Source organism: Melopsittacus undulatus, chromosome 13 (assembly GCF_012275295.1).
Source record: "Melopsittacus undulatus isolate bMelUnd1 chromosome 13, bMelUnd1.mat.Z, whole genome shotgun sequence".
Lineage (NCBI taxonomy): Eukaryota > Metazoa > Chordata > Aves > Psittaciformes > Psittaculidae > Melopsittacus > Melopsittacus undulatus.
The window spans coordinates 403,355-415,694 of record NC_047539.1 but is presented as its reverse complement, the minus strand read 5'-3'; the positions used below and the strand labels follow the sequence as shown (position 1 = coordinate 415,694).

At 39.2% G+C, this 12,340-nt stretch overlaps 1 protein-coding gene across 8 annotated transcripts in view; it reads left to right on the top strand.

The window, feature by feature from the left end:
- MYL10 (myosin light chain 10) overlaps positions 1 to 12,121 on the top strand; it is a 63,912-nt gene extending 51,791 nt beyond the window's left edge. For all 8 annotated transcript variants that reach the window (XM_031055089.2, XM_031055090.1, XM_031055088.1 and 5 more), the window contains 5 exons: positions 274 to 349; positions 2,210 to 2,314; positions 5,753 to 5,831; positions 10,797 to 10,845; positions 11,599 to 12,121. In XM_031055089.2, coding sequence (XP_030910949.1) covers positions 274 to 349; positions 2,210 to 2,314; positions 5,753 to 5,831; positions 10,797 to 10,845; positions 11,599 to 11,697 — 408 coding nt within the window. In that variant the 3' untranslated portion in view covers positions 11,698 to 12,121. The remainder of the gene's footprint in view (positions 1 to 273; positions 350 to 2,209; positions 2,315 to 5,752; positions 5,832 to 10,796; positions 10,846 to 11,598) is intronic.
- Positions 12,122 to 12,340: the final 219 nt, after the last annotated feature.

The following is a 12,340-nucleotide window of genomic DNA, read 5'->3' as shown; positions in this document are numbered from 1 at the left end:
TGCCAGCCTTGGCTTCAGCCCAGCTACACACTGCACTGAACATTAATTTAGTAAGAAGAACTTTGGGTGGGTTGAATCAAGCCCCTTGCCAAGCTACAGCAATGTGTTAAAAGTGAGGAAAGTGCAATGATGTGGCATGATGTGGATGAAGTAAAGGAAGTGATTCTTTTTCACAGCATAAATATAATACCCCCCTGGACTGGTATTTGGGACTGTAGCATTATCCGATGCAACATAGCAATGGCAGTAAATATTCCTTTTTTCTTCCAACAGGCTTTTACCATCATGGATCAGAACAGGGATGGCTTTATTGACAAAGCAGACTTGAGAGACACATTTGCTGCACTAGGTAAACTGGCAATAAGAATTCAGTACTTAAAAGAAACGCAGTTTAAATTTCAAGCACAGAAGAAAAGTTTGTATTAGAATTACACTGGGAAAGTAAGGAGATACACAGGAGGCAAAAGGAAAACTGTTCAATTTGATTTTCCTCCTTTATGGTAGTTGCTATTTGACTACATGGCTCCAGCTGGAAAGCCTACCGAGCAGCCTCTTTCAGAAGCAAAATGAAGGTCTCCCTGGGACTCTCTGCTGAGTGCAGCAGAGCTGTGCAGCTCCAAAGGCACAGATCCTTCCCCTGCAGCTATGTCATACAAAGCCCACCCAAGCAGGGGTCCATGCCAGGCATTTCTGATTTGCCTCTGAATCCAGGCTTCACAGGCTACACCTTTTTCATGTAGGAGCCATGCAATATCTACCGATTAACATTGTTGTCATGGACTAGCTGCCCCTCTGCCCACACGAAAGTAGAAAGACTTCATGTGAGGTTCTGTGCTGTTGGGCTTTTATGTAAAGTGGAATGTGCATGTCATGAGATTAGGAATTGTCCATTCCATGCGCATCACTATCTTGATAATATCAAGCAGATTAAAGCAAATCTTCCCAAGGAAAGGAAAAATCAAAATGCTCATGATCCCAAACCTGGAGTTGTATCCTTGTTGCAACATTTGAGGCTTGAGCGGTGATGTAGGCATTTGGGCTTCTGCCATCTGGATCCTATTAAAAAGAGTTTGATAAGAATCTTTAGAGCTCCCTGGGGTAGAGTCAGACACCAGCAGAATCTCCTTTCTTTCTTTCTTTCTTTCTTTCTTTCTTTCTTTCTTTCTTTCTTTCTTTCTTTCTTTCTTTCTTTCTTTCTTTCTTTCTTTCTTTCTTTCTTTCTTTCTTTCTTTCTTTCTTTCTTTCTTTCTTTCTTTCTTTCTTTCTTTCTTTCTTTCTTTCTTTCTTTCTTTCTTTCTTTCTCTCTTTCTCTCTTTCTCTCTTTCTCTCTTTCTCTCTTTCTCTCTTTCTCTCTTTCTCTCTTTCTCTCTTTCTCTCTTTCTCTCTTTCTCTCTTTCTCTCTTTCTCTCTTTCTCTCTTTCTCTCTTTCTCTCTTTCTCTCTTTCTCTCTTTCTCTCTTTCTCTCTTTCTCTCTTTCTCTCTTTCTCTCTTTCTCTCTTTCTCTCTTTCTCTCTTTCTTTCCCGTAACATATTGTGACAATGAGGTTTGCAAACTTTGGCCTGTAGCTATTGTTACTCTGAAATATTTACTTCTTAAGGCCAAGTTCTGGTATCTTTCCTGTTCAGGGAAGTCTTCCAATGCCTATAAAGTACCATCACAGCAAATTGCCACTCAGTTTGAGTAGAGCTGCCAGGGGCTAAGTTCTCATCAATAGCACTGTGTAAGGATGGGGAAGAGATGGGACTGCAAGGATGGGGAAGGCACAGGACTGCACAAGGGTGAGGAAAGGATACAACTATTCAACTCGTCCATCTGCTCTCTACTCTTAATATATAGGAGGGCAAAGTCTGAGACCTTGGACTCACTTCAGTCACTTTGAACTCTGTTATATTAATATCAGTGGGGCCTGTGTTTCACCTGAGGTAAAAAAAAAAACCAAATGAAAACCAGTTTATTTGGAAGTGCCCCTTCTTTCGTCCACTGCTGGCCACGTCTGTATTATTTATCCTTCTTACTCCTTCAGTCACCCTTTGATCTTAGAGCCAGCTCTGCCAATTTGTTTCACACCGGGGTATTCTGGAGTTGTGTTCTACCATGTTATTAGCAAAGTTGCACAGAGCCCTGAGCTCCCCAGTGGGAGGAGATGAATGGGAATCGTTTTTTGAAACACAATTTGTGATTTATTATGAAAAATGATCTCTGCTGCAGGTCGTCTGAATGTCAAGAATGAAGAGCTTGAAGCCATGGTGAAGGAGGCGCCAGGTCCTATTAACTTCACTGTCTTTCTTACTATGTTTGGGGAAAAGCTGAAAGGTAAGTACCTTTGGGGGATTGGAGAGGTATCTGTCAAAGATCCTCAGCACTGAAATATCTCAGCACCTTGCAAATTATAATAAGGTATCCACAGAAGAATGCTTAAAGGCAAGGAGTGATCTCCATTATTGCAGACAGAGCTGAAGTATCAAAAGGCTATGGGACGGTCCAGAGGACAATTCAAAGGTGTTGATTTCAGCTTACATAAGCTGACATGAAAGTGGTAAATTGAGGTCCAGAAAATAATGAAATCACAGCAGCCTGGAGCACAGTGCAGATGAGTTACTCACTGTCAGTGGGTTCCTAGGCTGAATTGAGTCTATTGCTCATGCTATAGTGGTATCACTCCCAGTGTTAGCTGGTTTGAAAGTATTTTAAACCTTCTGCCCACGTTTGGCTCAATAACAGACATAACCTCTGCCTCATTCCTGCAGTTACAGGGCATGAAGGAGCAATATGGCCTTCTCTCATTTTCTGTAGGAGTTGTAACCCAGTGGCCCAGCCTTGGTTTCCCTTGGAAACTGTATAACTCTTAATAGAGGGGCGAAATTGAAATAATTTCAGTAGATTTACATTGAGAAGGGAGAGGGATTTTGCCCAATGCCACAGAATACATAGGGATCAATGTAGGAAGTCCAGGAAATATGGGTACTAAATTTGTTAAAGGAGCTAGTAATTTAGTTGTGTCTCTTATACTGTTAATGGCTAGAAAGAGCAAGAGAGAGAGTGGGAGAGGCCAAGGGAAACCTCTGGTCATTTTCCTATATGCATTAGAGATAAGGGAAAGCCTTGACCTTCAAAGCAAGGTTGGCCTTAGCCAAGCACATTCCAGAAATTTGTCAGTGAGCAGAAGACTAGAAAAATCTGATCCCATCTTCTGAAAAAACATTCATTGTGTTGCTACTGGCCTCTGTCTTTTTATTGCTGAGCACAATTTCAGTGAAGGGCTTTCCACACTTAGAATAGGAAACAGAGAGGTCTGAAAGAAACAATTAACGTAGCTAGTTCTAGTTCTCAAAGAAATACACAATTGCTAGGGAACAAGACATGTCTGGGAAGCATAAGAAGTGATGGCAAAGGCTGTAGACTGACATTGAAGAGAGGATATTATTACCCAGACAACAATATGACTTGGTCACAGTGGCTCCTCCACCTTTACATTCCCAATGTCAGCTTGCAGAATACGTAGTGCCTTTTTCTCCATAATCTTCCTCCTGGGACATGTGACTATTTCTTGTGGGGTGCCCTGCTACCTATTCCTGTCTATTTGTGATGCTTACCATCACACAGAGCATAGAAATTCGTTCTTCTTCATTTCCCCTCTTCCCTCTTGTGTCCTACCATGGCTGAAGCTGGCAAAGAGTCTGGCCCTGCCAATTGTGTGGCCTAAAAGCAGCGCCAAAACAGGAAGGTGAATGGTGAAGCATACCCCTCTTGTCTGCAAGTTTCCTGTTGGCTACCAGCAGAGGAGGAAGGTTTTTTTTAATTTCCATTTGGTGAAGGGAAAATCACAGCTGTGCTTGTCATGCCCTTCTGGTTGGGTTTGTCATGCAAAGGAAGCAGAGCCAAAAGACTGCACATTCCCAATCAAAACTAATTGGGATGAAGAGCCTTTGTAGTGCAATTAGAAAGGGAGAAAGGGCTAGAGGAAGTGGATATGGCAATTTTGCAACACTCTTTATTAGCTAAGTACCACTCAGAGAATTTGGTGAAAGGTGCTTTCTAAGTAAAATTTGTTGTGCTATAATTGATTTCTGTCATAAAGGGGAAGCTGGGATTTTCAGGACGAGCTTTAGCTTTGTATATTGAGATTATGATGCCAGATGAACAGCTAACAAAACGAGGTTTATGTTAATGCCAACCACATGGAGCTGTTTCTACAGGGAGTCAGAATAATACAATTTGTACAGAAAACAGAGATGCCGCACATCAAAGAAACCACTTTATTTACCAGCTAATCAATAAAGAATGCCTGCTGCATTGCTTCTCTTCAAAGCCAAAGTCCAAGGATATGACAGAGTAGAAAATGTAAAACACAGTAAGAACAAAAAAAATCCCCCCCACAGTGGTGACTACTTTAAATGCGACCTTTCCTCCGCGCTGGAAGATGCTTCACTTCATGGGACAATGAAAATGCTCATTAAATGCCAGTGCTCTTTGTATTGATCATATATTCATTGCAGTTTGAATGCATTGCCCGTAACATGGCAAAAGAATATACATGGTCAGTGCCATTAGGTTTATTCATTATTATATCCACTAAAGTACTATTAATAATCCTTATTAAACCTTTTAAACAAAGAAAACTAAGATGGCATCACGAGTGCATGTAGTCATGAGAGCAGGGGACCTTGACTGGGTTCTATCATGGTTGTCTCTGCCAGACTTTGAAATTGCAGTTCTTCATGTTATTACCATGTTTTAACTGCTCTTTCAACATTTCAGTATTCCAAGAAGTTTTGTTTGTCCCTGGGTCTGTCAATCTGCCTGTAAATTCAGTTTCCTACAGTTACAATGATTTTTATTATATATACTACCATAATATTTTGTAACACTGGCAAAGTGACAGAGTATACAGTGTATCTTTGGTGTGGGTTGAAACTGACAGTGAGTGTACTGACAATCTGCAGTGTTACAGAATAGTCAGAAACCCCAGCCAAGATTCAGGCACTCTGAAAGCTAGTCCCTGACCCATTTTTTTCCCCAGTCTAAATAGATGGGACAGATAAAGGATGGAAGAAAAGGAAGGCTATTACTATCATTTTACTGCTGGGAACAGAGGAGCAGGGAAATTAAAGTCATACCAACAGTCTGTGGCCCAGCTTAAAGCAAAATCTTGGAGCCATAGTCTGGTGCTTTAAGCCATCCTGTTTCTATAAGTAACACTAATGAAGAGATCCTTCAGTGGAAGTGCACTACATAATGTAAGTGGAGAGCACCATTTTACATTGATCATGCTGTTTCCATTGCATTCTTTTGTCATTCTGATTTTAGGATGAACTCCATTTCCTTTAGTGAAGAAAATAACCCCTTTCCTATACAGTGAAGAGCAAGTAACATCACAAAGTGTTTTTACAAGGAAGGTCCAGTACAAGATTAAAGGAAACCAGTGAGGGAAGCAGTTTGTTATATTTTCATTTCTGAAAGCCACTAATCCTCTGGGTACTGATATTGGAGACCAGTTCCTGGAAGTTTTCTCTCCTGCAGACATAGAATGGATATGAGTTATTATTTTTAAGCTTCTGAGCATTGAACTATTCACCTCTATTGTTTATCTGACATGACAAATGCTGCCGACTGAAGGAACCTTTGTCTTCAAACCTACAACTGCAGAATTTTCCATTTTGCTCTGTTTTCCAGTGAATGCAATTACTTAGCAAGTATTCAGAAGCTATAGAAACACATCCAGGCTGCTAAATTATATTTCATTAATTTTAGGCACGGACCCAGAAGAAACCATTCTGAATGCTTTTAAGATTTTCGACCCAGAAGGAAAAGGCCACATAAAGGCAGACTAGTAAGTTTATTTCAAATCCTTTTAAAAGAATAATAGTAATATTAATAATTGCACAGGTTTAAAGAACAGCTTAAAAGCTATATATTTTGCAGTATTTTAAGAGGCAGAAGAGCTGTCAGGCAGAGAAAACATTTAGCTTTGTAAGCCAGAGTTAAAAGACTGGACTATTGTATGAATGTATTTGTATACTAAAAAGAGATGTTATTGTCTTCAGACACTGCAAGAGGCAATGGAAATATAATCACATGTAGACTATTAGATAGCCTTTTTTGAAGGTTTGGATATAAATCAACACATGAGTCTTTGTAGATTAACTCCATATGTAAAATGAAAACGAATGTCTGGTGCCTAACTGAGAGTGCTTGTCTAAAATGGGAAACCTAGCCCCCTTTTAACCAAAGTGATCAATTTAATTAACTCTGGGACATGGTTTTAGTGAGGACATTTTCCTTGTTACATGTTCACCGTCAGAGCCTTCTGCTTCTAGACAATAACTTGCTGTAAAATTCCACTACATATGGTGGGAGCCAAAGCAAATAATACTGGTAATAAGATGACAGTTATTGTCAATATGACTATATTTTAAATAAGGAGGCAGGACCTCATTTGTATTCACAAACTGTTACACCACCAAAGCCAGGTAAAAGTACTTGAAGTGCTAATTGCACACGTTAATCCTCATTGCACTGTCAGAGGGTGTAAGGAGACCCTCAGGTAAATGAGATAAATATTACCAGATCAGGGCAGTGGATGAAGAGATCTGACCTATGGTTCTAGTGAAATGCTTTATATGCCTAGATTTATCTATATACTTATATAACCTCAGTAATTTGGGGTCTATATTTCCACTACAGGTAGATTTTTATAAAGCATAATATGTATAGGAAATTTATCAGGGAACCATGAGCTACAAAACTGTATTTGCACCAATTAATTCTGCTAATGTTGTCATAAGGTAAATGAAAGCTAAACCTTTGACCAGAACCTCTAAGGTGGAGTTTTCTATGACGTTATCTGCAACTACCAATGTCTCACAAAAGTTAGTTGAAAATACAAAATTCACACAAGGTATTTCTAGCCATTACCAGTATGCTTTTCTATGACAGTAACGCAGTGGGTATGAGAGTCCTATTCTGGTACACAGTATGTAAAAACAAAGCAAAGAAACAACCTTTTCACTAAACTTTCAATGTAACTAAAACACATGCGGATGTAACAAACAATCTGAAAGAACAGAGGGTTAACAGTCATCCCTATTGCTTTTGGGTTAACATTATCCAACCAGCTGGGGAAGAACAGTCAGAGAAACACATCAGAAGTGACTCAAACAATCAGAATAAAATGTAGCCTGTTGCCAAATAGGCCAGATCACACAGTAGTGAAATCACAAGCATGAAAGACAACCCTCTGATAATACAAAGCCCATGAAATGTTGTATTTCCCACCACTATCTGTAACAATATACTGCATACAAAATCTGTAGCTTGCCACCCTGTGTCCAGTTCTACATTCCTTGGATGCTGAAAGCCAGTTGGAGTTTGGGGCAAATTAAGAATGCAGTATCATGCTCCAAAATGAAGATGAGAGAGGAATACTTTTATTTTTCCTTGGTGGAAAAGGTCAACCTTGTCCCTACCCCCACTGCACTGCTAACATTAGACAATTGTTTTAGTTCATCACCACAACAGAGCATAATGTTTACTTATTAGACCCGAGGGTAATGTTGATCATTACAGAACAAACCATTAAATCAATTCCGTGAATGTCTTTGAGGTTTAACTTCTATTCATATGCTTCCAAAATTTAGACATTGGAAGGTTTTGAAATAATTTTTCTGTTGGCTCAAACAGCCATTTCAAACGACAGTTAATGTTAATAAGTAATATTTCTCCATATTAAAAAATCCTGGAATATTTCTCTCTAAAAGCAGCCATACTGACCTTTTAATCAGAACTTCTTTTTATGTTCATGGAGTTAACATCCTTGTGGGGATTTTTATGTCTCTCCCCTCTGCATGTTTTCACCTCTAGTCTGGAAATGACTCACTTAGTCCATCTGATGGAAGCTGGGATGGAGTCTTCTAACCTTTCCAGAAGCTCCAGGAGTTTATAACTTACTTCCAAGTTCAATGACAGACTTTGTTTGTCTCCATCATTATACCACACATCAAATCCTTCCTATAGCATGATGTCAAAAAGAGAAAATGCTTTCGGTCACATTCTCAGCTGGTGTAAACTGGCATAGTGTTCGGAAAGGTTGGATGATTCAGTCCTAAATGCCATTTGTGGGACAAAGTGAGTCAGGCCAACATCAACTGTGCCTCATCACCATGCAAAAAATAAAAGTGTTCAGATTTGTACCAGATGAAAATGGACCCAGGGAGCTGAGCTGCATTCCGGACCTTTGGAGCTTAGTTTGGCTGAGCTAGTGATGTTTCTCATCATAGCTATAGAGCACTGCTCATTTCAACTCACCTGTTTTCCTCCAAGCCAGCACTATAGGAAGAGCAAACCCAGTGGAAAACCAAAATGTTCCATAGATTTCACAGATAATTAAAAAACGAAAGTATTTGTGCCTGTAGAAGGAATTGATGCCAGGGAGAACAAGAGGTGACATTTAGACTCCTATGTCAAGGCAAATGGTTATTCTTTTTTGCCCAGAAGACTTTGATTTTTTTCTTTTTCTTTGAGAAGCAAATAGTCTTCAAAAAAATAAAACAAGACACACAAAGAAAAAAGTGTATAATATGTAGCTTTGGAAACTGTGAATGTTTGTTTCCCTATAAAATAAATAATGGAAAATGTGCATAGATCCTTAACTCAGTCCTTCTTCCTTCTGAGAGTGCCAGAGCCTACTGGGCTGTGCATCAGAAGACTGTAATTAGATATTTGATCTTTTCTTTTCCCCTAAATACTTTAAGCATGTGAACAGAAGACACACAGTGCCCAGATCTCTTTAATTCAGTCCTGTTTGTGATGAAGTTTATTTGTGACTTCTGACAAAATTGCTGTAAGTGCTTCCTTCTATTCACCAAGCTCCTTCCTGTATCACACTTCCTATTTACATTTGCTAATGCTGTTTGCCCCTGTGCACATATATCCAATAATCAACTCATGCTGATGAGGATGATCTCTTTACTCTCTCACCCACTGATCATTTGAGAATTCCACTTCAAAAAATGCAGGCACATAACAAATGGCTGGGATAACAAAATAGAAAGAGCAATATGAGAAAAAGAGATGAGAAAAGGCTTTGCTAAATAAAGAGAATGGTGAAGTCATGCAGGAAAAATATATACAATAGCATAAACTCTTTCTGTGACTTCAGAGTATTTCCTAGAACTTGAAATAGATATTTTCACTCTTGTCCTTATGGTTAAGATCCTTATTCATTACCCAGAACCTTCTTTCTTCAGTTTTCCCATTCTATCTTTCCAAATGAGCACTTCACATCAACAAGAAAGAGATTCAGAAGTGTATGTGCCTCTTATGCAAATCGGGCCATGTCTTTGTTGTAGCCTTTTACTGGAAAAAATATGTGTGTCAGAGATATGAAGAAGTTCAGTTGTAGCTTTGCCATCAAAACTGCACTTTTATCTGTGTGACTTTCTTCACTCGAGATCCATGGTGTATAGGAGCAGAAAGGGAAGCTTTTCTGTTTTGCCTGAACATCTGCATCCGCAGTAGGTGAATTTTGCTCAATGGAAGTGTTCCTGCACAGGCATGATTTCCATTAGAAATACTTAGTTTCAAATATTCACTTTAAAAAGCAGAAATAAGTATTCCCATTAAAAAAAGGGCTGTTCCAGAAGAGCTATTGCTCTCACTCCCCCACACAAATTCCTCCAGAAAGCAGCCTTTTTTCAGATCTACAAACAAAACCAGATTTCTATGCTTGTTTCAGCTTTTGGGTTTGTACAACAGACGGCTCATCTGTTATCACAGCTTTACAGTCTGCTTTACTGATCTAGAAAGTATACTGGAAATGTGTAAGTACCTTTGGTAGTAAAAAAAGGAGTCTCTGCCTCTTCAGTGTGAATGCAAACTCTTTGAGATTAATATAGGCCTTCTGCAGGAAGGGGGAATTATTAGTGCAAGTGAAAGGGATGTTTGCATTAGGGTTAGGGTTCATACTGGTGGAAGTTCTAGCACATTGGCCATGTCCTGTCCTCAGCACTGGGTGAAATATAAAGACATTTTATCTAAGGGGATGAGGCTAAGAGCAGTGATCATTCTTCCTGGCTTTTCAATTCATTCACCTGTGAACTTAGGTAAAAAAATTACATGTTCGCCTGATTTCCCACAATGGGTTTGAAAACAGAGGGTAAATCAGCTGAGAGTCTGTCCCCAAAATATTCTCTTTGATGTAATTGCATAAGATGCAGATTGTGTGTGGGATAAGCTCCTTGTTACAGTGCTGTAACTCCAGAACAAGACATTGTACCATGAAATACAACAGGTCTCATGCAGTTTCATGGTCTCCTCTGGGAATGACTGCATGCAAATAAAGGGATTCTCAGATGATGATTCGGAATAGCCGTTGAAGTTCTCTTTCAAGTCCTCTTTCTCATTTCATGCTCTGTTCCTTTCATCCTCAGATTTTACAGAAAATATTCTCTCTTTTGGTTTTGTGAAGTGATCCAAACTTTTAACAGCAAGTGAGAAAACCTACCGTTTTAGGTTAAGATAACCATAGCAAATTGCTGTATTTCAGTTACAGTAATAACCTTAAGCAATTTTAAACCTCTATAAAATGTCACAAAAGCAAAATAAGTTGGCAGAGCGAGGCATTGACACTGATGGGTGCCCACAGAACATCTTTTACAATATCATGTAAGGATTAACAACTCTAATTTATGCGGTCACACAGATTTTCTTTCAGGCAACTTCAGGAGGGGTCTTGCCATCTGAATTGTCATGTGCCATTATCACCCTTTAATCGGGTTATTTCGTTTTATTTGAACAGCATCAAAGAAATGCTTATGACACAGGCAGACCGGTTCAGTCAAGAAGAGGTAAGGACTGTCTTTACTCAAATTAGGAATCTGTTTTATACAGCATTAAGAATTTGCCCCTCTTTAAATGCATGAATTCAGCTGAAATCCAGACTGAGAAAAGGATGGTGCCAGCTCTAGCAATTAGGAACAATTCAAAGCATCTCCTCTGAATAGCACCATGGCTAAATCAAAGTCAAACATATTGTTTGGACTTCCATCCAAGTGTAAGCATGGCCTATCTCTTGCTGTTCTTTCCTGTGGTGAGATGGGCAATGAATTTACTTGAGTTTAAGTGGGTTTGGGTGGGGACTGTGATCTGGTTTCCATTTCTGTGAGAGTTATTTTGTTTGAAATCTGAAATGAGTTCTGAAATGAGGTACTGACATTGTGGTTTGTGTGAGACTGAACATGGATTCTGCTGGCTGGGAAGAGGTTAGAGGGACTTCATTTTCAGAAGAGGAGGTTGAGAGGAGTTGGTTCATGGCAAGAACAGTCTGGAGTACAGTACTTGGCCAGAGCTTACCTGGATTTCAGGAATGCTCTTTTTGACAGGGTACTTGTTGGGATTCTGGCAGGACTGTATTAATTGGTTGTGTCCTAATTCCTATTTCAATTTTACTGAAGCTAAGCAATAATTTTCCATTGATGTTAACGGATCAAGGCAGAAGGGAGCTGAACTGGGGGGGGGGGGGGGGGGGGGAATGAAAAACAGTACATGTTGCTGTCCCATAGTCCTATGTTTGTAACACTTACCTCCTGTTTGCTTGGCAGATTAAACAGATGTTTGCTGCTTTCCCTCCAGATGTCTCTGGTAATCTTGACTATAAGAACCTGTGTTATGTTATCACCCATGGTGAGGAAAAAGACTAAGAGGAAAGAGATGAGCTTCTCCTGTGATGATGCACCGAGTTATTTCATAATGCTTTTGTGTGCAAGACAAAGGGCTAAACATTCAGTATGTGAAGCCATGTGGTCATCAGAAGAGAACCAATAAAACAATTGAAATTGGATTAAAGTTATTTAATGCTCCTGTTTTTATAAAATATGAAAATACCAATTTTGTGAGTTTTTTTCCCAGCCTTTTTTTTTCCTGTTAGTGGTTTGAAATGGAATTTTCTTCATGAACTGGTGCTTTTATGATTTATTGACATCCTAATGTTCACCAGATGGTCCACTGGGCACTGCAGTGTTGCTTAACCTCTTGTCTTTTATACATAAGCTCCACTAATTGAGAAATCCTTTAACTTATTGCACCAGGAATAGTATTTAGTAAATAGAATTCTGTTCCATTTCACAGCCCCTAGCAATGAAAATGTAAATAAAAGAATCTTAAGTTCTTATGAATATGCAACATGTCCTCTCTATCTTAGTGATGTGGCCAGTTTCTGAAGCCACTTGACTCATTTGCTTTGGTGCAAAAGAACAGAAACAGTAGTAGAAGAGTGGCTGTTTTTCTCATGATATAATTTACCTAGGTGCATTTAGAAACCAGTAATAGCAAATTTCACCCTTC